Source organism: Lithobates pipiens, unplaced genomic scaffold, assembly GCF_037356315.1.
Source record: "Lithobates pipiens isolate NorthernLeopardFrog02 unplaced genomic scaffold, aLitPip1_a1.2 Scaffold_18, whole genome shotgun sequence".
In the NCBI taxonomy this organism is placed as follows: domain Eukaryota; kingdom Metazoa; phylum Chordata; class Amphibia; order Anura; family Ranidae; genus Lithobates; species Lithobates pipiens.
In genome coordinates, this window is record NW_027507758.1 from 442,132,069 (window position 1) to 442,158,588 (window position 26,520).

The 26,520-nt window shown below is 42.6% G+C and overlaps 2 protein-coding genes across 5 annotated transcripts in view; one reads left to right on the plus strand and one right to left on the minus strand.

Annotated features, from left to right (window-relative positions):
- The window catches only part of MED12L (mediator complex subunit 12L), a 740,921-nt gene that overhangs the window by 283,797 nt on the left and 430,604 nt on the right, over positions 1-26,520 (minus strand). The gene's annotated exons all lie outside the window — the stretch shown is intronic.
- Positions 7,641-26,477, plus strand: P2RY13 (purinergic receptor P2Y13). Of its 2 annotated transcripts, none has more exons than XM_077488169.1 (3): positions 7,641-7,819; positions 13,867-14,098; positions 21,197-26,477. In XM_077488169.1, the coding sequence occupies exon 3, from the start codon at positions 21,199-21,201 to the stop codon at positions 22,189-22,191; it is 993 nt and encodes a 330-aa protein (XP_077344295.1). In that variant the 5' UTR covers positions 7,641-7,819; positions 13,867-14,098; positions 21,197-21,198; the 3' UTR covers positions 22,192-26,477. The 2 variants fall into 2 exon arrangements, with proteins under 2 accessions (XP_077344295.1, XP_077344296.1); XM_077488170.1 differs by having other exon boundaries at positions 13,934-14,098.

Below are 26,520 nucleotides of genomic sequence, written 5' to 3' on the forward strand. Positions count from 1 at the left end.
TGATGGGAACTTTTTTATAATGATTATTAATGCACCTTAATCATCATTTAATGTTTTTTTTTTTTTAATTGAATAACAATAAGGGCCAGATCACACCAGATGCAGTTCCATGCAGTTCCATGCAGTTGTGTTTTTTCTGCACCAGAAACTGACCGGAAAATGACAAGAAACTGACTGCATGGTGTGAACTAGAGCCATTGGAATACATGGAAAACACTGTGCATGCATTTTTAGTGCAGAAAAAAAGCACACGGAACTGAACAGAATTGCGTCTGGTGTGAACTGGCCCTAACTGTTTGTGAAGAACTTTTTTGTGCCAAGACATAACTTTAGGAGAAATTCGTATACTTTAAGGGCCAGTTCACACCAGATGCAGTTCCATGCAGTTCCGTTTTTTCTGCACCAATATAGTCAGTTCCCGTCAGTTTCCTGCCAGTTTCCGCACCAGAAACTGACCGGAAACTGACTGCATGGTGTGAACTAGAGCCATTGGAATACATGGAAAACACTGTGCATGCATTTTTAGTGCAGAAAAAAAGCGCACGGAACTGCATCTGGTGTGAACTGGCCCTCAAGCACTTTTTTTTTTTTTTTGAGTTGTTAGCGCTACTTCATTATTTATACACAGATCTATTGGTGTCGGTAACACTATAGAAATGTAGCTGCTTTCCACTTTTTAACAAGCACTTTATAAGACTATACAATTTTTCACAATTTTTTCACATTTTTATATATCTTTAGTTCATTGATTGTCAAGCACTTTTTAGATACTTTTTAAAAATACCCAGCAAATCATCAAAAAGTTTTAAGTAGAAATATAGTCCAGTGAAGTAATATATTAAATTAATAAATAAATAGTCCAGTGAGGTGATAAGGTAGATGAATAAATAAAGACAAAGCAATCTTCTGTGCAGACAACAACACCGATAATTGTGACCTCCACCACACAAACTATGCGCTTACCAGAGGGCAAGCAATAATAGGCCTGTAGTTATACTTGACATCAGATCATCAAACAGTAGCAGCAAATCGCTCTCTCTACGCTGGAGAAAGGCCAGGAAATCAAACCTCAGAAGATAAGCCAACAGCCAATGGTCAGGGTCCCAGGAGAATGAGAAGGAGACTCACCATAGCAGAATTCCGTATAGCATTGGTTTATTAAAAATTCAAAATTGCACTTACATACCCTTTGGGAGGCAGACGTGCTGACGTCATTGTCATACAGCGTAGGGGTGGACGGGTGATTGCAAGCCAGCCGGCATTCTTTTATGGGCTTTTTTACTACTTCATACATGTAAGTGCAACTTTTAATTTTTAATAAACCAATGCTATACGGAATTATTCTATGGCGAGTCTTCTAATTCTCCTGGGACCCTGACCATTGGCTGTTGGCTTACCTGCTGAGGTTTGATTTCTTGGCCCATCTCCAGCGCAGAGAGAGTGATTTGCTACTACTGTTTGATGATCTGATGCCAAGTATAACTACAGGCCTATTATTGCTTGCCCTCTGGTAAGCGCATAGTTTGTGTGGTGGAGGTCACAATTATCGGTGTTGTTGTCTGCACAGAAGATTACTTTCTCTTTATTTATTCATCTACCTTATCACCTCACTGGACGATTTATTTATTAATTTAATATATTACTTCACTGGACTATATTTCTACTTAAAACTTTTTGATGATTTGCTGGGTATTTTTAATCACTATTCACTTTTTATCAGAAGTTCGACATTATTGCAGACAGATTGGACACTTTTGGCACATTTTTGGGACCACTGACAATTATACAGCGATCAGTGCTATAAAAAAGCACTGATTACTGTGTAAATGTCACTGGCAGGACAGGGGTTAACAGTAGGGGGCAATCAAGGGGTTACCTGTGTTCCCTTGTGTGTTCTAACTGTAGGGGCATCGGAGTGACTGGAGGAGATGACAGATCGTTGTTCTTAGCTAGTAGAAACACATGATCTGTCTCTCCTCTCCTCACAGAACAGTACAGGGATTTGTGTGTTTGCACACACACACATCCCTGTTCTGGCTCTTGCGTCCGCAAACACACAAGGCCGGCAGTCATCACGACCGCCGACCATGCACCTCGGCACCCATGCGGTGCGCGCACACCTGCTATCCCACTTAAAGAGACTGACGTACAGCTACTATGGTTCATGGGATCGTGCTGACCTGCCGCAGTATAATGACGGCTGGTCAAACAACTATTGTAAAGCTAAACAGGGTCTCAGTAAAGTGAAGTTTGCCTGCTCTTTGAAGCTTGCATCAGAGGAAAATCAATGACAGTAAAGTTCAGTCTTATGCTCTGGTTCCAGCAGAGGGCGCTCCGTTGACAGCAAACAGATGTAATGATTGTAAAAAGAAAACTGTATTTTGTGATGAAAATAATTTCTAATGATAGTTTCTGTGATGTGTCATAGCAATTTCATATTTTTCAAATTATAATGACAATTTCCTTTCCCACAAAAAATCATGAGAAATCAATTTTTTTCATTAATATAAAACATGGGATTGTAAATGAAAAAGAACTGTAGAAACACAAAGAAATCTTTATTTTTTCCATATACATTCAAAGACAAAAATGCTGTAACTGTGATTTTATAACTTTCTTCCCTTCTAGGCCAACTGTTCTGAACTGTCTGTCTAGTCTTGGCATCGCACTAAAACACAGACATCATCATGAGAAAGCAAAACATGCTTAGGCTGGTTGCAGACAGGCTGCAAAAAACATGCCCACTATGGGGTTAGGGTTGTCACGTTTTCTTCGACACCTCGGTGTGCCCTAGGGGAGTGGCAATGCGGCACACGCAGCAGTGAACAGTGGGTGTAGCCAACTGCATCTAGTGCAAGTGTGTGTAATGTACAATATAGTGTATATAGTGCAGGCTTGTGTAATATACAATATAGTGTATATAGTGCAGGCGTGTGTAATATAGTGTATATAGTGCAGGCGTGTGTGATGTACAATATAGTGTATATAGTGCAGGTGTGTGTAATGTACATATAATGTATATGCAGTGTGTAATGTTTGGTGGGGAGCCTCCCAGTGTAATTTTGGGGGGTGGGGGAGGGCTCCTGGTGTAGTATGGGGCCTGTATATAGGGAAATTATTAGTAATTAATTGTATGAATTAACAGACGTTCATATCAATGGAGGATAATAAATTACATACTCAGATATATAAATGTAGAGTTCATCACATGCATAAACACACACACTTAAATGCATACAGATACTGAGATAAATATACATATATGCACATTACATACAGTACATGCACACACATATATACACACACTCAGATATATACAATCAGATACAGGCATACACACTCAGATATATACAGATACAGACATGCACACTTGGATATATATAATCAGATACATGCATACACATTCAGATATATACAATCAGATACATGCATACACACTCAGATATATACAATCAGATACATGCATACACACTCAGATATATACAATCAGATACATGCATACACACTCAGATATATACAGATACATGCATACACATTCAGATATATACAATCAGATACATGCATACACACTCAGATATATACAATCAGATACATGCATACACACTCAGATATATACAATCAGATACATGCATACACACTCAGATATATACAATCAGATACATGCATACACACTCAGATATATACAGATACATGCATACACATTCAGATATATACAATCAGATACAGGCATACGCACTCAGATATATACAATCAGATACATGCATACACACTCAGCGATATACAATCAGATACATGCATACACACTCAGATATATACAGATACAGGCATACACACTCAGATACAGTATATATACAATCAGATACAGGCATACATACTCAGCGATATACAATCATATACATGCATACACACTCAGATATATACAGATACAGGCATAGACACTCAGATATATACAAACAGATACATGCATACACACTCAGCGATATACAATCAGATACATGCATACACACTCAGATATATACAGATATAGGCATACACACTCAGATATATACAGATACATGCATACACACTCAGATATATACAGATATAGGCATACACACTCAGATATATACAGATACATGCATACACACTCAGATATATACAGATACAGACATAGACACTCAGATATAGGCATACACACTCAGATATATACAATCATATACATGCATACACACTCAGATATATACAATCAGATACATGCATACACAGATATATACAATCATATACATGCATACACACTCGGATATATACAGATACATACATGCACTCAGATACACACGAACATGTATAAATACACTAGACACAACCACAACATACTGTGAGATGAATACATACATATGTAGCCTGGTAATGGGCAGCCGGCTTCTCTCTCCCCCCCCCCCTGTCCTGCTGTCCCCTCACACTCCATGCAGCTCCTTCCTTTGCCCCCCCCCCCCCACACACACACACACACACACACACACACACACACACACACACTTACAGCTCCTCTCCAATACATCGGTCTGTCAGAATGAACAGTCTTGAGAGGGCTCCAGCATCCGAAACTAGAAGCAGAGCATCGGAAAATGCGGCCAGGAGGTTCTGTATCCCTCTACAGTCCCTTAAGGACTTAGGGCTGTTTACATCCTGACAATTACAAATATGTGAAGATAGGTGAACATCTGATTTATGTTATGGAAGCAAGATTCTAATTAAGTTTTTATGGGGTTGCTGTGGGGGTGTTGGAATAGTTTTTGGGGGTGCCCTTTGTGACTGGTGCCCTGGTGTCAGGCAGTGAGAAACCCAGGCAGAGGATGTAAAAACCGGACTGTCCGGGTGAATCCCGGACAAGTGGCAACCCTATATGGGGTTGATTTACTAAAGGCAAATTAACTGTTAAAAAAAACCTGGCTTTGCAACCACTTTAATGCAGGGAATGAATTAGCAAAAAATTATTAAGCTTTACAACCACCTTAAAGCGGGGTTCCACCCTAAAGTAGAACTTCCGCTCATCTGAACCCTCCCCCCCTCCGGTGTCACAGTTGGCACCTTTCAGGGGGAGGGGGGTACAGATACCTGTCATAGACAGGTATTTACACCCACTTCCAGGCATAGACTCCCACGGAAGTCTATGCCTCTTCCTGTCCCTGTGCGCTGTCTGCTGGGACACACACGGGTCCCAGAGACAGCACGGGCAATTCCTATTGCGCTGCGCGACTTGCGCATGCGCAGTAGGGAACCGGGAAGTGAAGCCGCAATGCTTCACTTCCTGATTCCCTCACCTAGAATGGTGGCGGCAGCAGCCGAGAGCCGAGCGATCGATCGGCCTCGGCTGCCGACATCGCTGGATCCTGGGGCAGGTGAGTGTCCATTTATTAAAAGTCAGCAGCTGTAGTATTTGCAGCTGCTGGCTCTTAATAATTTTTTTCACAGTGAAATCCCTCTTTAAGGTACAATGGGGGGATTTACTGGAACTGGAGCACGCATCATCTGGTGCAGCTCTGTATAGTAACCAATTAGCTTCTAACTTCAGCCTTTTCAATTAAGCTTTGACAATAAAACCTAGAAGCTAATTGGTTTCTATGCAGAGCTGCACCAGAGTCTGTGTGCTCCAGTTTTAGTAACTCCCCCACTGTGTTATAGTCTTGATTTTAGTAAGGGAGTGGTGTATTCTGAAGAAAATTGGGCCACATTAAGACCTCTTTCACACCAGGGCGTTTTGCAGGCGCTATAGCGTTAGAAATAGAGCCTGCAATCCGCCCTAAAAAAGCTCCATTGTATGTAGTGTGAAAGCCTGAGGGCTTTCACACTACAGCAGTGCGCTGGCAGTACGTCAGGAAAAGTCCTGCCAGCAGCTTCTTTGGAGCTGTGAAGGAGCGGTGTGTTTACCGCTCCTCCACCGCTGCTCCCCATTGAAATCAGTGGGGCAGCGCTGTAATACCACCGGCAAAACGCCGCTATTGCATTGTATTTAACCCTTTCTCGGCTGCTAGCGGACGAAATGTGCCACAAATTCCGCCGCAAATCGGTAATAGACTGCTAAAAATAGCGTGGTGTGGTGTGAAAGGGGTCTTACATGGACGGTTACCTGCAGCCAGCAGATTGCATCGGCAAGAATCAGCATATACTTTCAGCTGGAATGACTGGGGCACATGATTATCACTGGCCGCTTAGCCTATTTAACTTCAGCCCCGGAAGGTTTTACCCCCTTAATGACCAGGACATTTTTTGCGATATGGCACTGCGTTACTTTAGCTGACAATTGCGCGGTCGAGCAACGCTGTACCCAAATAAAATTGATGTCCTTTTTTTTGCCACAAATAGAGTTTTCTTTTGGTGTTATTTGATCATCTCTGCGTTTTGTTTTGTTTTTGTTTTTTGTGCTATAAACAAAAAAAAGATTGTTAATTAAAAAAAAAAAAATAAATATATATATATATATATATATATATATATATATATATATATATATATATATATATTTATTTGCTGCTATAAAACATACCCAATAATTTAAAAAATAAAAAATCGAATTTCTTCATAAATTTAGGTCAATATGTATTCTGCTACATATTTTTGGTTAAAAAAAATGTTGGGTAAGTTATTTCTTAGGCCGCGTACACACGGGCGGATTGTCTGTCCAACTTAGTCCGCTGAACCGTGTTTCAACGGACAATCCGCTCCTGTGTGGGCTTCAGCGGACTTTTTCAGCGGACAATCTGACGAACAAAGTCTTACGGAATTTCCGTAAGACAGTCCGTTCAAACTTGGTTTTGTCCGTCCAAACTTGGTTTCAGCGGACAGTCCGCTCGTGTGTAGGCAAGTTGGACGGACTAAGTATGGCGCATGCTCAGAAAGGGTTTACACGGCCGAAGGTTGCATTGCAGTGTATAGGACGTCGTATTTCTAGTCCCGTCGTACGTGCTGTACACGTCATCGCGCACGTTTTCAGCGGACTGTTCGTTCATCGTGTGTGGTCAAGTCCGTTCATGCTAATTTTGAACAGACTGTCTGTCGGATTGTCTGACGAACTAAGTTGGGTGAACAGTCCGCCCGTGTGTACGCGGCCTAAGTGTTTTGCATTAAGGTGAAAAAACACCTGGCAGTGACGCCCCCCCCCCCCGTTTTACTTACCTAAACCCTCAAACTTGTCCCATGGGGTTGCCCCTTCTCTGCTAGGGGGTTCTCAGCTGTTGATTGGATAGATTGATAGCAACTCAGCCATTGGCTCCCTCTGCTGTCAATCAAATCCAATGATGTGGCCACTGGGGGCAAGGCCGTGTCCTGCATTCAGCGTCTATACAAATGCTGGACTCAGGAGCGTGCCTGCATGGTAACCCCCTGGGAGAGCGCTTCTCCTAGGGTGTTATCTAATGTGGGGAGGAGCCCAGAGAGCCGCCGAGGGACCCCAGAAAAGCAGGTCCGGTGCACGGTGGAGGTAAGTATGATATGTTTGTTATTTTTTTTATATATATATTAATATTTATACACATACAAATATTAATATTGATACACATACACTAGAAAACATCAACAATAATATTTTAGAACATTGGAAATATTTCTGTTCTCCCACAAGTGTGATATGAAAGATGTCATTTTACTAACTATACAAATTACTTACTAAACTCATTAACCTATAATGAGGATTATACTGTGCATGAAAAAAGGAAGCTGAGAATGGAGAAGTTCACCAGTGAAGTAATATGAAAACAAAGAGAACAAACCAGTGTACAATGCATTGTTGTCTGGCAACAATCTGCTATCTGGCACCAGAATATGTGAGGATAATGGTGAAGAGGTATGTAAATTCTTTATGCCGATTATATGCATTGTACTATATGTTCAGATTGGCTGGATCTTAAATGAGGGTCAGGGGGATATCATCACTCACTTGATTCTTTTCAATTCATCTAATTGCCCTAGTGGAGGATAGGGGGTCTGGGGGATTATATATCCTCATCACCAGAGTCTTATTTTATTCTCATCACCAGAGTCTTATTTTACATTAAACTTTAAGAAAAAGGCTCAATCCATAGAGAAACTCCATTGCTGTGATGAGAAAATCTCCCAGATGAAGCCCCAATTAGATAACAGTAAATGACCGGCCCAATGGCATCTATCCAAAAATAGAATATTCCTTTTGTGTACACTTGGGAATGTTCCAGTTATCACACCTATCTTTGTTCTGTTTGCTTTCCTTCCAATTATAGGGTCTAATGCACATAACAGTTGGTGTGGTGGTCACACAAACAGTCAGAATTTAGGATTGATTTAACAGTCAGAATTTAAGATTGATTTAATAGTCAGAATTCAGCGTTGATTTAATAGTCAGAATTTAAGATTGATTGAATAGTCAGAATTTAGGATTGATGTAACAGCCAGTTGAGAATTGGAATCAATTTTGTAACTACCCCTCCCCTAGAAATCGGCAGCTAAAGACAAATTTCTATTCACCCTCCACATTTTTTTCCCCAAGTGTCTGCCGTTTGGATTACACGACAATCCACAAAAATAAATACATTTGACTAATCACTTTTTAATATGATGGGATATTAGAAGGAAGTAAGAAATGGAAGCCCCTTTATTTCCCCCAGTACAGATTCACTGTTACCTTTTTTTTTGTTACACAAAAGCATCGTAATGTAAGTGGATAGCACAAAAACACCAAGCAGCTGTATAATTATAAGCAGTTTTTTAGATTTCAATTTGTAGGCATTTATCCCTTAGGCTGCTTTCACACTGGGGCGGTATTCAGGCGTTACAGCGCTAAAAATAGCGCCTGTGTAACGCCTGAAAAAAACCGGCCCCTTTAACTCCAGTGTGAAAGCCGGAGGGCTTTCACACTGGAGCGATGCGCTGGCAGGACGGTGTAAAAAGTCCTGCTAGTCGCATCTTTGCAGCGGGGAAGGAGCGGTGTATTCACCGCTCCTATACCGCTCCTACCCATTGAAATCAATGGGACACCGCGGCAATACCGCCGGCAAAGCGCCGCTTTGCGGGCGGGTTTAACCCCTTTGCGGCCGCTAGCGGGGGTTAAAACCACCCCGCTAGCGCCCGCACACCGCCGCTAAAACGACGGTAAAGCGCCGCTAAAAATAGCGGCGCTTTACCGCCGACGCTGCTCCCGCCCCAGTGTGAAAGGGGCCTTAGTAACTAATAGATCATCTTTCACTGAAAATACAGTTCTCACCTAGAATGCAGTTGTTACTGGTTACTAGGGATGAGCCGAACACCCCCCTGTTCGGTTCGCACCAGAACCTGCGAACAGACCTAAACTTCGTGTGAACTTTAGAACCCTATTAAAGTTTATGGGACTCGAACGTTCACAATCTAAAGTGCTAATTTTAAAGGGTAATATGCAAGTTACTGTCCTAAAAAGTGTTTGTGGACCTGGGTCCTGCCCCAGGGGACATGGATCAATGCAAAAAAAAGTTTTAAAAACGGCAGTTTTTTCAGGAGCAGTGATTTTAATAATGATTAAAGTGAAACAATAAAAGTGTAATATTCCTTTAAATTTCGTAGCTGAGGGGTATCTATAGTATGCCGGTGAAGGGGCGCATGTTTCTGGTGCTTAGAACTGTCCCTGCACAAAGTGTCATTTGTGCAGGAAAAAAAGTCTTTTAAAATCACTTGCGGCTAAATTGTCGGCTCCCCGTAATACAGAGAACACTCAATGAGTGTTCTCTGTATTAGCCGACAATTCATTCATTCATTGATAAAAAATAAAAAAAAAAGCGTGGGGGTTCCCCTAAATTCAATTACCAGGCCCTTCAGGTCTGACATGGATATTAAGGGGAACCCCGTGTCAAATTAAAAAAAAAAATGACGTGGGGGTCCCCCTAAATATCCATACCAGACCCTTCAGGTCTGATATGGATATTAAGGGGAACCCCGCATCAAATTTTTAAAAAAAATTGACGTGGGGGTCCCCTTAAAAATCTATACCAGACCCTTTATCCGAGCATGCAACCTGGCAGGCCGCAGGAAAAGAGGGGGGGACGAGAGAGCGCCCCCCTCTCTCCTGAACCATACCAGGCCACATACCCTCAACATTGGGAGGATGCTTTGGGGGTCTGTGACCCCTCAAAGCACCTTGTCCCCATGTTGATGAGGACAAGGGCCTCATCCTCACAACCCTGGCCGGTGGTTGTGAGGGTCTGCGGGCGGGAGGCTTATCAGAATCTGGAAGCCCCCTTTAACAAGGGGACCCCCAGATCCCGGCCCCCCCTGTTTGAAATGGTAAGGGGGGGTGACCCCGCCCCCTCTGATGTAACGCAGGTTTCCGTTACATCAGAGGGGGCGGGGTCACCCATATGTCACTGAGGAACCCCTGGCTCCCTTCCCCAGCATCAGAGGGGGCGGGGTTAGGTGACGGGTGGCCCCGCCCTCCTAATATAAGAAACGTCAGCGCTGGGATCTCCGCAGTGTCTCCGCACTGGAGACAGAAGACGGATGTATGGACAGCGCTGGACTGAGAGATCCCCCGTCGCTGGATATGATCATCCATCGCTGGACCCCGGAGATTCGTCGCTGGATAGCAAGATGGATTAGCACCGCTGGAATCTTTTTTTTATTTTTAATAAAGGAATTTTTCAAAAGTGTGTTTGTCTTATTTAACCATTTTTACACTTTCTTTGTGAAATGGTAGGGGTACTTTTGTACCCCCTTACCATTTCAAACAGGGGGGGGGGCGGGATCTGGGGGTCCCCTTGTTAAAGGGGGCTTCCAGATTCTGATAAGCCTCCCGCCCGCAGACCCTCACAACCACCGGCCAGGGTTGTGAGGATGAGGCCCTTGTCCTCATCAACATGGAGACAAGGTGCTTTGAGGGGTCACAGACCCCCAAAGCATCCTCCCAATGTTGAGGGTATGTGGCCTGGTACGGTTCAGGAAAAAAGGGGGGGACGAGAGAGCGGCCCCCCTCTTTTCCTGCGGCCTGCCAGGTTGCGTGCTCGGATAAAGGGTCTGGTATGGATTTTTAGGGGGACCCCACGTCAATTTTTTTAAAAATTTGATGCAGGGTTCCCCTTAATATCCATATCAGACCTGAAGGGTCTGATATGGATATTTAGGGGGAACCCCACGTAATTTTTTTTTAAATTTGACACGGGGTTCCCCTTAATATCCATGTCAGACCTGAAGCGCCTGGTAATTGAATTTAGGGGTACTCCCACTCTTTTTTCTTTCTTTTTTTTTTTTTTATCAATGAATGAATGAATTGTCGGTATTTAATATTACACTTTTATTGTTTCACTTTAATCATTATTAAAATCACTGCTCCTGAAAAAACGGCCGTTTTTAAAACTTTTTTTTGCATTGATCCATGTCCCCTGGGGCAGGATCCAGGTCCCCAAACACTTTTTAGGACAGTAACCTGCATATTACCCTTTAAAATTAGCACTTTAGATTTCTCCCATAGACTTGTATAGGGTGTTCCGGCTTTTCGAATTTGCTGCGAACAGCCCAAATTGTTCACTGTTCGCTGAACAGGCGAAAAGGCAATGTTCGAGTCGAACATGAGTTCGACTCGAACTCGAAGCTCATCCCTACTGGTTACCACCATTCCCATTGCATATTTGTTCTATGAACTGCCAATGAACCTCTCATGTGTTGTACACACAACTTTCACTTCCCCCTGCTTTATCAGTAAAGGAATCCATGCAATAATTTATTTATTAAATTGATTTACTAAATTAGTAGAGCATGTTCATTTTTTTAAAGTGAATTTTCACTTAGCTTAGTGAATGTGGTGAAAATGCACTTTGCAAAGAATTTTTAATCACAAGAAATCTGATTGGATGCAAGTGCTGTTCACTGAGAATTTGTGGACCAACGGGGCCACCCAAAGCTCAAATTTCACCCGATTCAGCAGCAAATGGCCAATTAAGCTAAAGTGAACAGTCTATTTGCTTTTAAAATCAACCCCAATAAATCAAATACTAGAACACTTCCTGTCTAAAGCTTGCCATACACAGCTCTTCTTCATTCAGCTATAAAGTGCAGATGGGCAAATTTTCCTTTACAGGCTTGTATCACACAGGCTTTACGATTAGTTCCACCTGTCAATTTTTCAGGGGGACCTAATCGGACCCTCCAGTCTCTTCTATGGAGCGGCGGATGTCAGCGGACACATGTCTGTTGACACCCGCCACCATCCAATCCTATCCTGTCTGGCAAAAACAGACAGCAGGGGGGACCTATTCCCCATCTGTCCGTTGGATTGGATGGTATCGGATGGAAATGGAAGGCAGTCTGTTTCCATCTGATTGCCCCATAGAGAAGAGCGAGACTGTGTCCGTGTCTGCTCTGCATGGATATACCATCCGCCTGCTCAGCAGGGATCAATGGAGAGATCCCCCATTGAGCAAGCTGATTCCATTTAGCGGAGGTGCCCGTGTGAAGGGGGCTTTATTGTATTCTGTTGGCAGGCCCCCATGACTGTCAAAATGGCGGTAACCCAGCTCCAGGCGGCACCCAGGACCCATCACAGACAAGGAAAATCCACTTTGTACTGCAAGTGCACTTGGAAGAAAATTCCCTGTAGATCTGAGGGGGACATGCAAGGAAAATAAAAAAACAGCATTTTAGCTTGCACATGATTGGATGATAAAATCAGCAGAGCTTCGGCTCATTTAAGATCTTCCCCATATGCCACATACACATGATCGGAATTCTCATCGGAAAAAGCTCTGATGGTTTTCCCGACGTAATTCCGACGGAATTCGGCTCAAGCTGTCTTGCCTACACACGGTCACATCAAATTCCGATCGCTTTTAACGCGGTGACGTACAACACGTACGAGGGGACTAGAAAAAGGAAGTCCAATAGCCAGTAGCCAATAGCTTCTGTCTTGTAGTTGAATCTGAGCATGCGTGATTTTTGGCGTGTCGGAATTGCATACACACGATCGGAATTACTGATAGAAAGTTTTTCCGTCGGGAAAATTGAGAACATGCTATCAATTTTTGGCTGGCGGAAATTCGGACAGTTAAATTTCAATGGAGCATACACATGGTCGCATTTTCCGATGAAAAGCTCTCATCTGTCTTTTTCTGGCCGGAATTCCGATCATGTGTACACGGCATTAGATTTAGAGGGACTGCACTTACAAGTGCACTTTCAGTGCAAAGTGGATTTGCCTTTCGTAAATAACCCCAATATCCATACAGCAGTTACAGCAGTTACATCTGATTGACTGCAGCCACTGTTCAGCTGAAAATGTTCCATCTGGCTCCTTCATTTTCAATCAAAGGATGTTGAGTGGGATGGTGGTGACAGGGCCTCTGATGGAGCGAATGTTGCCTGGTGTATGATCAGCTTAATGACCTGAAGTTTGTATAATTGCTTACGGTGGTAAAGATAAAAAGGGCAGATATAGTAACATAATCAAGTCTCATATTGTTTCAGCACAAAACTGTGAGCATAGAATATCTGATTCCATAACATGAAGCTAGGCCTGCAAATTACACTACACTTTTGCATTCAAGTAAATGAAAACTAAAACATCCCAAAATGCATTTCTTTTGTGGTCCTCTTGGTGTAGCTAAGTGATCTCAGGAAAGTGAAAATTCAAACAGTAAGCTTTTTAAAAAATTTATGTTTCCATTAGTGACAGACTATCATTAATGGTATGGCTCACCCCAGGAGATAAGAGCATTTCTTCTATTATGTTACTTTGTAGCTTAGTGTGTATTAAGTGCTAAAATTATAAATTCCACCAATCCTCATTGTGCTAATTACCCCACATGACCCTAAATAATATTCTAGTTTTAAGATTCTGGTCTGCAATGTAAATGTCTAGTAGTCGAGTCTTACCACACTTCCTACCATTTTTTGGTTGCACAGCACGAGGATTCAATACAGGAAATTATTCTAACACAGTCATTGGTGCAATATCCAATTTGATGTACAGATAGAACCACCAAGACGGCATCATTTTCAAATATACCAAGAGATGGAATATACCACATTCAGCAAATAGAATGGAAGAAGCTGCTCTACTTCACTGATAGGAATCATTATCAGAACACAAAAAAAGAGAAAGTCAACTTGGGACCACTATAAGGAAAAACAGCTGGTAAGAAAGTCCTTTGACTGTGTATTGCCCTTCCTTCTGTTCCTCTTCATCTATTACTGTTGTACTTTTCCTTCTGGTTTTCCTGTAGCCTGAAGCAAAGCTAACAATTCCCAAAGCAGTAAACGAAGAAATAGGGCTATGGATGTGCAACATGTCAGGGATATGCCCCAGAGCTCTAATATGTAAAAAGAGGGATTCTGGTTGTTGGCTGTTAGAAAATGACAGATCCCTAACTATTAAAATGATTTTTATAGAAATAAAGTGATATGTATTTTCAAAGTGATTGGTAAAGTGAATCTCTAGAAAAAAAATGAAGACGTTGGGTTTAACTTACTAAGGCAAATAGACTGATTTACATAAATCATTAGGACATTATTATTACTATTATTAGGGAGTTATATAGCGCCAACAGTTTACGCAACGCTTTACAATACAAAGGGGGACAGTACAATTAAAATACAGTTTAATACAGAAGGAATAGGAGGGCCCTGCTCATGGAGCTTACAATCCGAAGAGAGGGGGAGGTAGTATAAAAGCTAATAGCTGCGGGGGGATGATCTGATGGGTACAGTTGTTAGGTGGAGGTGGGGTAGGCTTCCCTGAATAAATGAGTTTTCGAGGATCGCCTGAAGGCGTACAGGGTAGGAGCTGACCTGACATAATGGGGTATGGAGTTCCAGAGAATGGGAGAGGCTTTGGAGAAGTCCTGGAGGCAATTATGGGAGGAGGTAACAAAGGAGCTAGAGAGCAGGAGGTCTTAGGAGGAGCAGAGCGGATGATTTGGGCGGTATCTGCAGATGAGGTTGGTGATGTAGATCAGGGAGTTGTTGTGGATGGCTTTGTACATTGTGGTTAGCATTTAGAATTGTATACGTTGGGCTAGTGGAAGCAAGTGAAGAGATTGGCACAGAGGGGCAGCAGTCATGGATCGGTTTGTAAGGTGTATTAATCTAGCATTAGCATTCATAATAGACTGAAGAGAGGATAGCCTGTGTAAAGGTAGGCCAGTGAGGAGGGAGTTGCAGTAGTCAAGGCAGAAAATAACCAAGAAGTGGTGTTGTTAGTCAGCAAGGGGCAAATTCTGGAAATATCGTGGAGGTTAAAGGGGTTATAAACCTTCATGGTTTTTCACCTTAATGCATTTTTCAACCCCAGAATAGACATGTGCATTCGTTTTCGTCCGAATGCATTTTCGTCCGAATATCAGCTATTTTCGTTTTCGTTTTGACAAACGATAACGAAAGCACAGGATCCGAAAAACGAAAGATCCGACATAAATAAATGCTTTATTTTCGTTTTCATTGTTACAACAGTTCGATATAGAATAGTAGATTCGACATGACTCTGACAATAACAATCTGTCTATAGAACCTGTGGTCAAATGTGCCTAACCTTACCTCTATTAGTCCAAGATTATATAGAGAAAATATTCGACAGAGAAAAAAGATTTGACAGAGAGAAAAGATTCTGCAAGTTACTGTCCTAAAAAGTGTTTGGGGACCCGGGTCCTGCCCCAGGGGACATGGATCAATGCAAAAAAAAGTTTTAAAAACAGCCGTTTTTTCGGGAGCAGTGATTTTAATAATGATTAAAGTGAAACAATAAAAGTGTAATAATCCTTTCAATTTCGTAGGGGGGGGGGGGGTGTCTATAGTATGCCTGTGAAGGGGCTCATGTTTCTAGTGCTTAGAACTGTCCCTGCACAAAGTGTCATTTATGCAGGAAAAAAAGTCCTTTAAAATCACTCGCAGCTATTATGAATTGTCGGCTCCCGTAATACAGAGAACACTCATTGAAAGTCATTGATAAAAAAATAAATAAATAAATAAATAAAAAAGCGTAGGGGTCCCCCAAATTCAATTACCGGGCCCTTCGGGTCTGGTATGGATATTAAGGGGAACCCTGCCTCAAATTTAAGAAAACATTTTGACGTGGGGTTCCCCCTAAATATCCATAACCAGACCCTTCAGGTCTGGTATGGATATTAAGGGGAACCCCGCGTCAAATTTAAAAAAAAATTGACGTGGGGTCCCCCTAAAAATCCATACCAGACCCTTTATCCGAGCACGCAACCTGGCAGGCCGCAGGAAAAGAGGGGGGGATGAGAGAGCGGCCCCCCTCCCTCCTGAACCGTACCAGGCCACATGCCCTCAACATTGGGAGGATGCTTTGGGGTTCTGTGACCCCTCAAAGCACCTTGTCCCCATATTGATGAGGACAAGGGCCTCATCCCCACAGCTGTGGCCGGTGGTTGTGGAGGTCTGCGAGCGGGGGGCTTATCAGAATCTGGAAGCCCCCTTTAACAAGGGGACCCCCAGATCCCGCCCCCCCCTGTTTGAAATGGTAAAGGGGTACAAAAGTACCCCTACCATTTCACAAAGAAAGTGTAAAAAATAGTTAAATAAGACAAACACACTTTTGAAAAATTCCTTTATTAAAAATAAAAAAAATTTAAAAAAGATTCCAGCAGTGGTAATCCACTCTTGCTATCCAGCGACGGACGGTCATCTCTCCAGCGATGGCTCATCTCATCCAGCGCAGCGAATCCATCCTTCTTCTGTCTCCGCGGAGGAGACACTGCAGGGATTCCGGCGGCCTGACGTTTCTTATATATACGGAGGGCGGGGCCACCCGTCACCTGACCACGCCCCCCTCTGACGCAAGGGGAAACCCGGGTTCCCTGTGACGTATGGGTGACCCCGCACCCCTCTCATGTAACACAGGCAGGTTTCCGTTACATTCCGTTATATTTTTTGCATGTAACAAAATCGTGTGTGAATGGGGCCATAGGAAAGCATTGTGTGCTTTTAGCTGCGGTAGAAAACTAGAAAATCCGCACCTAAAAGCACCATTCTATCCGTCCGTGTGAAAGAGGCCTAACACCCTGAAAAATGCAAAATGCACTTTTTTCTCACACCATACTGCCATTTTTTCAACGTAACAGGTAAGATGGATAAGCAAGGAAAGTGATAGACACAAGATTTCAAAGTGGCAAATGACATTAAAACAAGTTTACTTTTCAGGTTCTTAAAAGTGGGACATCAGCCCAAATTCTTTTTATGGTTAGATAGAACTGAGGAGGTTTGGAAATGATTGCCGGATATTTAGCACTTTCTGTGTCCCTGTTAGATAATTATTCCTCACTTGCTGCTTGGTGACACCTATACAAGAAATGGGTGCCAGTGTAAAGCTGGCCATACATGGATAGAAAATAGTTTGATAAGCCTAATCGTTCGACTTTAGTGGGCGCATTTCGATTTTCGAAATGAAAAGTTTTATGCCAAAAGAATGATCCGTCATGTCGGAATGTTGTTGTCTAATCAAATTATTTTCTAAACATTAGTAGGGAAATCGATTGTAAGAAGTTTGAAAAAACTGATAGCGCATTTGATCATTGGTCGACAAAAAATGTACCATTTATGTCATTAACGATCAATAATATATGAAAACAATAAATCCATGTATGGCAAGCTTAATTGGAAGACAAAGATTAAAAAAAACATTTGACGTAGGCCCTAACATTTGCCAATTCTACTAATGCCGCGTACACATTTCGGATTTCGGCCAGCAAAAGACCGATGAGAGCTTTTCATTGGAAAATGCGACCGTGTGCATGCTTCATCGGAATTTAGCTGGCCGAATACCCGCCAGCAAAAATTTGAGAACACATTCTCAATTTTTCAGACAAATTAAAAAATTCCGTGTGTATGCAATTTCGATGTGCAAAAACTCACGCATGCTCAGATTCAACTACAAGATGGAAGTAATTGGCTACTGGATATCAAACTTAATTTTTCTAGTCCCGTTGAATGTGTTGTACGTCACTGCGTTCTTGACGGTCGGAATTTGGTGTGACCGTGTGTATGCAAGACAGCTTGAGCGAAATCCCGTCGGAATTCCGTCAGGAAAACCATCAAAGATTTTTCTGACCAAAATTCCGATCGTGTGTACGCGGCATTAGAGTATTGTTGTCTATCTGGAGTCTAACTGAAGAGATATGTCATAATTCCTACCCAGTGATATATAGCAGAGAGGCCACAAGGTTTTGGAAATCGTATCACTGGGCTTACAGATAGCATTAAAAACCATGTTGTAGAGGTACTAGCTCTCTCCCCTATATTTGAACGATAAAAGCAAAAGGTTTTGTCTGATGTTCTACTCTAACTAAAACACCTATGGCCCAATCTATTCCACTGTATCATCAAGCAATGCAGTGTACAACTTGTACAATATAGATCAGAAGGATATTTTTCCACAGAGCACTTGGCAAACACTGTAGTACAGTAGGAACCCTGTTCGAATCAAGATCACCTAATCAAAGGCAAAGTGACTTTTGAGTCATGAATGTGTTTATAATGTGAAACACAGTCAGTACAACATACAATTAACTCATTTGAATTGCTCCATGTCAGAAATCAGAAGTAGAAGTGATAGTACATTATGTCATTTATTATGTATATGAAAGCCCACAGTAAAACACCTCTATAGCAATTATACTGGCATTGAAAACCCAGACTAAGGCCGCGTACACACGGGCGGATTGTCTGCCCAACTAAGTTCGGCAGACAATCCGACAGACAGTCCGTTCAAAATTTGAATGAACGGACTTGACCACACACGATGAGCAGACAGTCCGCTGAAAGCGTGCGTGATGACGTGTACAGCACGTACGACGGGACTAGAAAAACGACGTCCAATACACTGCAATGCAACCTTCGGCCGTGTAAACCCTTTCTGAGCATGCGCCATACTTAGTCCGTCCAACTTGCCTACACACGAGCGGACTGTCAGCTGAAACCAAGTTTGGACGGACAAAACCAAGTTTGAACGGACTGTCTTACGGAAATTCCGTAAGACTTTGTTCGTCAGACTGTCCGCTGAAAAAGTCAGCTGAAGCCCACACACGAGCGGATTGTCCGCTGAAACACGGTTCAGCGGACTAAGTTGGACAGACAATCCGCCCGTGTGTACGCGGCCTAAGCAATAACTTACCCAACATTTTTGGCTCATGTCAGGGGAGGATATAGCATTGCGCAGAGAGTACAGCTGCACAAAGGGTCCTCTGGGACTTAGGGGTCCATTTACAGTTTATGGGGGTCAGACAGATTCTGAAAACTTCTTCCGCTGTTACTTAGACCTGGATACTGCTCAGTTCTAGGGCAGGTGAGAAGTCAGAGGCCATCCTTCATGATGTCTTAACCATGTTCCAGGTTTGTAATATTCAGGTGATGTTGGGCAGAATGTATCATCCTCATTCCCTACCTGCGACATGCAGAGTGCTTCTCTATTACCTCTTTTCACCCCTTTGGATTATAAGTGAAGACATTTTCTTTTTTTGTCAGACTGCAGTTATTTAATGTGAGCTACAAATTTAGGGTATCACAAAAGTTACCCCCCATCTGTGTCTATCTATCTATCTTTACTATATTACCAAAAGTATTGGGACACCTGTCTTTACACACACATAAACTTTAATGGCATCCAAGTCTTAAGCCGCGTACACACGGGCGGACTGTCTGGCCAACTAAGTCCGTCAGACAATCCGACGGACAGTCCGTCCTACTTTTTAATGAACGGACTCGACCACACACAATGAACAAACAGTCCGTTGAAAGCTTGCGCGATGACGTGTACAGCACGTACGACGGGACTAGAAATAGGACGTCCAATACACAGCAATGCAACCTTCCGCCGTGTAAATCCTTTCTGAGCATGCGCCATACTTAGTCCGTCGAACTAGCCTACTCACGAGCGGACTGTCCGCTGAAACCAAAGTTGGACGGACAATATTACGGAAATTCCGAAATACTTAGTCCGCCAGACTGCACGCTGAAAAAGTCCGCTGAAGCCCACACACGAGCGGACTGTCCGCTGAAATGTGTTTTGGCGGACTAAGTTGGACAGACAGTCCGCCCGTGTGTACGCGGCTTTAGTCCGTAGGGTTAAATGTTGAGTTGGCCCAGCCTTTGCTGCTATAACAGCTTCAACTCTTCTGGGAAGGCTGGCCACAAGGTTTAGGAGTGTCTATGGGAATGTTTGACCATTTTTCCAGAAGTGCATTTGTGAGGTCAGGCACTGATGTGGACCAGAAGGCCTGGCTCACAGTCTCTGCTCTAGTTCATCCAAAAGGTGTTCTATTTAGTTGAGGTCAGGACTCTTTGCAGTTCAGTCAAGTTCATCCACCCCAAACTCGCTCATACGTGTCTTTATGGACCTTACTTTGTACACTGGTCCAAATCATTTAGTGGAGGGGGATTATGATGTGGGGTTGTTTTTCAGGGGTTGGGCTTGGCCCCATAGTTCCAGTGAAGGGAACTCTCAAGGCATCAGAGTAACAAGATATTTGGACAATTTCATACTCCCAACTTTGTGGGAACAGTTTGGGGGTGACATCTTCCTGTTCCAGCATGACTGCACAACAGTGCACAAAGCAAGGTCCATAAAGACATGGATGAGCGAGTTTGGGGTGGAGGAACTTGACTGGCCTGCACAGAGTCCTGACCTCAACCTGATAGAACACCTTTGGGATGAATTAGCAGAGACTGAGAGCCAGGTCTTCTCGTCCACATTAGTGCCTGACCTCACAAATGCGCTTCTGGAAGAACAATCAAACATTACCATAGACACACTCCTTAACCTTGTAGACAGCCTTCCCAGAAGAGTTGAACCTTTTTTAGCTGCAAAGGGTAGGCCAACTCAATATTGAACCATATGGACTAAGACTCGGATGCCATTAAAGTTCATGGGCATGTAAAGGCAGTTGTGCCAATACTTTTGGTAATATAGTGTGTGTATGTAAGTATCTATCTATCATTGAGGAACTTTTACAACTTTTATAAACCTTTGCATTGCTAGTTTCTGGAGGGTGGCAAATCATTTGTATGAACATTGGATTGTGTCATTATAATTTCAAGCCCCGACTTTATGGTATGGATATGGAAGTAGAAAGAACAAAGTATTTTCTGCACATGGCCTTTTCCTCAGCTGTTCTTAATGTATTTGTTTTTTTAATGACTTTGTACGTTTCTTACGAGTTAATGCACTGAAAACTCATGTATATTGTGTGAGTCTAATATATGATAATGTATTCTCTTACAGCTATGGACTCAGACATTTTCAACTTTTCTGATAGCTCATCATCATCCAAAAACTGTACAGATGGCATCAGAATGGAACGAGTGGTCTTCCCCATTCTATACTCAGTTACATTCTGTCTTGGAGTTATCATGAACAGCCTATCTGTTTGTATTTTTTGCAAAGTCCCTACTAACAGTGTTTTTATTGTATATCTTAAAAATACTGTGGCAGCTGATATAATTATGACACTGGCACTGCCATTTAAGATAGTTACAGATTCAGAAATCGCACCATGGCAGGTGAAAGTCTTTGTCTGCCGTTGTTCTGCAGTAGTATTTTACTCGGCTATGTACGTCAATATAATACTTCTTGGACTCATAGGATTGGATCGCTTTCTTAAGATTGTACAACCATACAAAAGAAGATGCATGGATCGACTTAGTATAGCTAAATGGATATCTTTGTCAGTGTGGATCGTCATATTTGGACTATCAATGCCTAACATGTTGCTAAACAACACAAAAGCAACACCTGAAAATGTTGACCGCTGTTCTAACCTCAAGACTCCACTGGGCATGGGATGGCACAAAGCTGTCAGTTACATCAGCCAGTTTATTTTTTGGTCCGTTTTACTTTCCATGACAGTTTTTTATACAATAATAAGCAAAAAGGTTTATGAATCTTATGTAAAATCGCACAGTAAAGACAAAACTACGAGAAAGAACACGAAAGCCAAAGTTTTTGTTGTAGTAATTGTATTTTTCCTGTGCTTTGCGCCCTACCATTTTACGAGGGTACCCTATACATTTAGCCAGAGTGGAATGATAACAGATTGTAACATTGACAGGAACTTATTCCTAACTAAAGAAAGTACTTTGTGGATTGCTGCCACCAATGTATTTATGGACCCTTTCATCTATGTAGTTCTCTGTAAGCCATTTAGAAAACTCATACCTGGATTTAGCAGTCCAGGAGACTCAAGCCAGGAAACACCCTTCAATGAGTCAACAATGTAGGCCAAACAAGATTACATTTGGCTGAGAGATAAAGGATGTAAAAAAAAAAGTGGTTGTATATTACAGCATGGTAATGACCATTTCAGGCTGTTTTCTTCTTATTTCTATTACATTTAGTCCAACTGTCTTCCCATATCCTTCTGAACCCTATACACCCAACACAGACCTCAGAACAGTAGGCAATCTTGCTCAAGATCCATGGCTTAGGTGAGTGGCTCTTCCATCCTCATCAAAGGCAGAAGGCTGTGATATACTGGGCATCTGTGGCCCTACTAATTAGGCTTCTTCTGTCTCTAAAAAAAAAGGCAGCACATGTGCAGTTTTCTGTGGCGTGCCAGCACAGAGCTGCCCAAGACTACGTTAATGACCCACTGTTCCGCGAACAGTGGATGTTTTCCGCACATCCTGGTAATTTAGGTATATAAATTAGTTGTGGTTTCTAAGTGTAATAGTTATGTCTGTTTTCTATTTGTGCAATCATAAATACATAATTTCGTTTTTTATCTTACACATAGTCAAATATACTCAACTTCTCAATAAATAGAAAAAAGGTGTACTCCATTCTAGAAAATCTCCTAGCAAGATTTGAGAAGCAAAGTACTCAGATAATGAAACACCTAAATCGTGCGACTTCCACACACAAGGATGTTCCAAAATAATTCTCTTTTACTGTAGGTTCTCCTGTTTAACCACTTCAGCTCGTGCGATGTAGTACCCTAAGGGCCGGTTCACACTGCAGGCGAGGCGAGGCGACTCCGACTTGCCTCGCCGCGACCTGCCGCGACCTCAGCGGCAACTTGCAGATGACTTCTGTATAGAAGTCAATGCAAGTCGCCCCGAGGTCGCCCAAAAGTAGTACAGGAACCTTTTTTCTGAGTCGGAGCGACTCGAGTCGCTCCTCTCAGAACGGTTCCATTGTACAGAACGGGGGCGACTTGCGAGAGCGAGGCGAGGCGAGTCGTGTCGCCTCGCATCGCCCGCTGTGTGAACCGGCTCTAACAAAATTGATGTCCCACAAATATAGCTTTCTTTTGGTGCTATTTGATCACCTCTGCGTTTTTAATTTTTTTCACTATAAACAAAAAAAGACTGACAATTTTGAAAAAAAAAAAATCTTTTTTTTACCTTCAGCTACAATACATTACATATCCAAAAAAAAACAACAAATTTGTTCTTCAGTTTAGGCCAATATATATTCTTCTACATATTGTTGGAGAAAAAAATTGCAATAAGCATATTTTGGTTTGCATGAAAGGTATAGCGTCTACAAACTATGGTATAGATTTATGGACTTTTATTGTTTTTACTGGTAATGGAGGTGATCTGCAATTTTTAGCGGGACTGCGACATTGTGTCGGACAAATCTGACCCCAAGTGACACTTTTTGGGGACCAGTGACATTATTACAGTGATCAGTGCTAAAAAAAATGCACTGATCAATGTATAAATGAAACTGGCAGGGAAGAGGTTAACATTAGGGGGCGATCAAGGGGTTAACTGTGTGTCCCTGAGTGTGTTCTAACTGTGTGGGGGGTGGGTTTACTGGGACAACACAGAGATCTCTGTTCCTAATCACTAGGAACAGCAGATCTCAGTATTGTCCCCATGTGGATCTGCCTTGTTTACTCTTTTCTCTGTACCGCGATTGCGGGTGGCAACTGTATCTCATGCAGGAACCGATGTACAGGTACGTTGGTTCACACAGCCGTGCCGCCCTGCCACAGTATATGTGTGGTGGGAGGTCCGGAAGTGGTTAAAGCAGAAGTAAACCCATCAATTTAACACTTTCAAAACACAGTTACATTCCGGCATGTGCTGGAAATTTAACTCTCACATTGGTTGTGCTCTCAACCAAACTGTCAAACTATCCAGTGGCTGGTGTTATAAATGTGCAGTACCATGGCAGTTGTAAATTAAACAGAGGCCAAGATGGCAGCTTGGCTGAAAACATTAGGAGGGTTTACTTCCACTTTAATTAGGGTTTATTACACATTACATGCCAATTTTCCTTAAGTTCAAGAAATGTTCCACTCTTCCACATTAAATGATTTGAGCTTCCCTCAAAAATTGGGTGTTGTTAGGATATGGTTGTGAGTGTTTTTGTAAACCAGATATATCCCATTTCTTATTACTTCTTTAGGAAATATTAGCATATATTAAGTGACGTATGCATTTATTTGGTACAAACAGAGAATAACAACAACTAGGGTTACACTGATATGTTTTTTTTGGACCAATACTTTCGGTCAAGTACTCCCTGATACGAGTACCGATATCTTTCATAAGCTCAAATTGTACTGAAAAGAATCGCATGCTATTTGAACAGGAATTTGGTGTTCAAACAGTGTTCTGGGTTCACAAATCGCAATTCTGTTCAAATCACATGCAAATTCTTTGCAATGTGATTCAAGCCCATTCCTTTTGTATGGGCTCAAATTGTACCGCAAAGGTATTGGTTTTAAGGTATTGGAGCATTTGCACGAGTATGGGTACTTCTGCAAATGCTCAGTATCAGCACCGATAGCAATATTCTGTAGTGTTCCGGGCCCATGGGGGAGCGATAACGATTAAGGAAGGTGGTTGCTGTACCCCAGTGATTCTACCATAACCCAACAGTGTGATATCAGCCTTACAATTGTATTTCAGGCATTCCTATATGTATTGATGTCTTTAAAAATGCTATATTTTGTATCCAGTGCACTACAACATAAAGGAACAATTACACAATATAAAAAATGAGGAGAACAAACGACTATGAACGTTTTTTTTAACAAAGTCATCCCTGTACATGCATATCGTGTGCAACATTACTGTAGGAAACAGAGACTGCTTACATTGACATATCCTTTGCTTTACAGAACATAACTAAGTATAGCAACAAATGTGTAGGTAAAAGATACTTGCAGTGTCTATGCTGCCAAAAATTCATACAGAACCATTGCTACAGTTTAGATCAGTATCAAAAGCAGGGGCGTAACTATAGGGGGTGCAGCAGTCGCGACCACAACCGGGCCCTGTGATGCAGGGGGCCCATGCAGCCCCCTCTACATATGGCCGGCAGCAGCATAGGCAGCTAGGGGTACCAGTGCACCATGCACACGGGTGGCTGGAGGAGGAAGGTGACTAGCAGAGCTCCATGCTCGACTATCGCACTGGCTGCTCTTTAGTTGTGCATTCCCCGCATGACCTGTGTCCTCGGACGGCTCCCCAGCCAGAGTACCACCCCCCCCCCCCCCCGAGTCCGGCCCACTCTGCACTGCATACTCCTCCTGGGTAAACAAACTTTAAGCACACAGAAGCAGTGCAGCCCTATGAGAGCCGGCTCACGGGAGGAAACTGCAGGCTTGTCTGCCAGCCCTCCTCCTCCCCCGTCATACACAGATGATGAAAGGTCTTTCTGGGAGATATGCTGATCGCCCGTCCAGCACACTGGATGGAGCCCAGGCCAACATGGATGAGTGCGCGGCCTACAGCTTGGTCATGGTGAGTGAGAGGACCCCATCCCCCACACACCATTACATACCCCCTCCATCTCCCCCTGGGGACAGGGACCCCTTCTCACGTGGGGACAGGGACCCCCACCTCCCCTGGGGACAGGGACCCCTTGTCACCTGGGGGCAGTAACTTCATCTGCCCTGGAGAAAAGGACCACATCTCTTCTGGGGACAGGGACCCCATCCTGCCTAGGGACAGTCCCCCAATGGGGCACCTAAAAATAAAATAATAAAATAATAAAAAAAAACTACTGATACCAGTGGTGGAACTACAGGGCTCACAAAGGTCATACCTGTGACCACGACCTGAAGTTCCACCGCCAGTCTCGGAGGGAAGGGCCCTGGCTGAGGTTCAGGGGGGCCCTCCATGGTTTCTTACATCGGGGCCCTGAAGGTTCTAGTTACGCCACTGATCAAAAGCATAGTAATATACTACAACTAATAAATGGGGACATTATTTCAGGCATTAAGAGGAATTTTTAGGCTAAACCATCCACTAGATAAGATAAAATAGGAATCAGTGTCTATAATGGGCCAACTCACTATGCTGTGTATTTGTACCTGTTCAGTATTGTATCTCACAATAGTTTTACCATCAGATAATGTTTGGATCACATGCATATATAAAGTTTAATTCACATACATGTTATAGCAGTGCAGTTACTTTTCCACATGAGATAATTCCCTAATTTTTTTATTTCTGATGAATGACTATTTTCTTATTTAGTGTTGTTCATATATTATGACTTCATGTTCATCTCTCGTCAATAAACATTCTCTGGAACCTCACAATGAATGTCTGTCTGACTTTTACAGAACTGACTATTGCTAACAA

What these genes read in the sequence shown, in the direction of transcription:
- P2RY13 (XM_077488169.1), top strand. Translation starts at nt 21,199, where the DNA reads ATGGACTCAGACATTTTCAACTTTTCTGATAGCTCATCATCATCCAAA.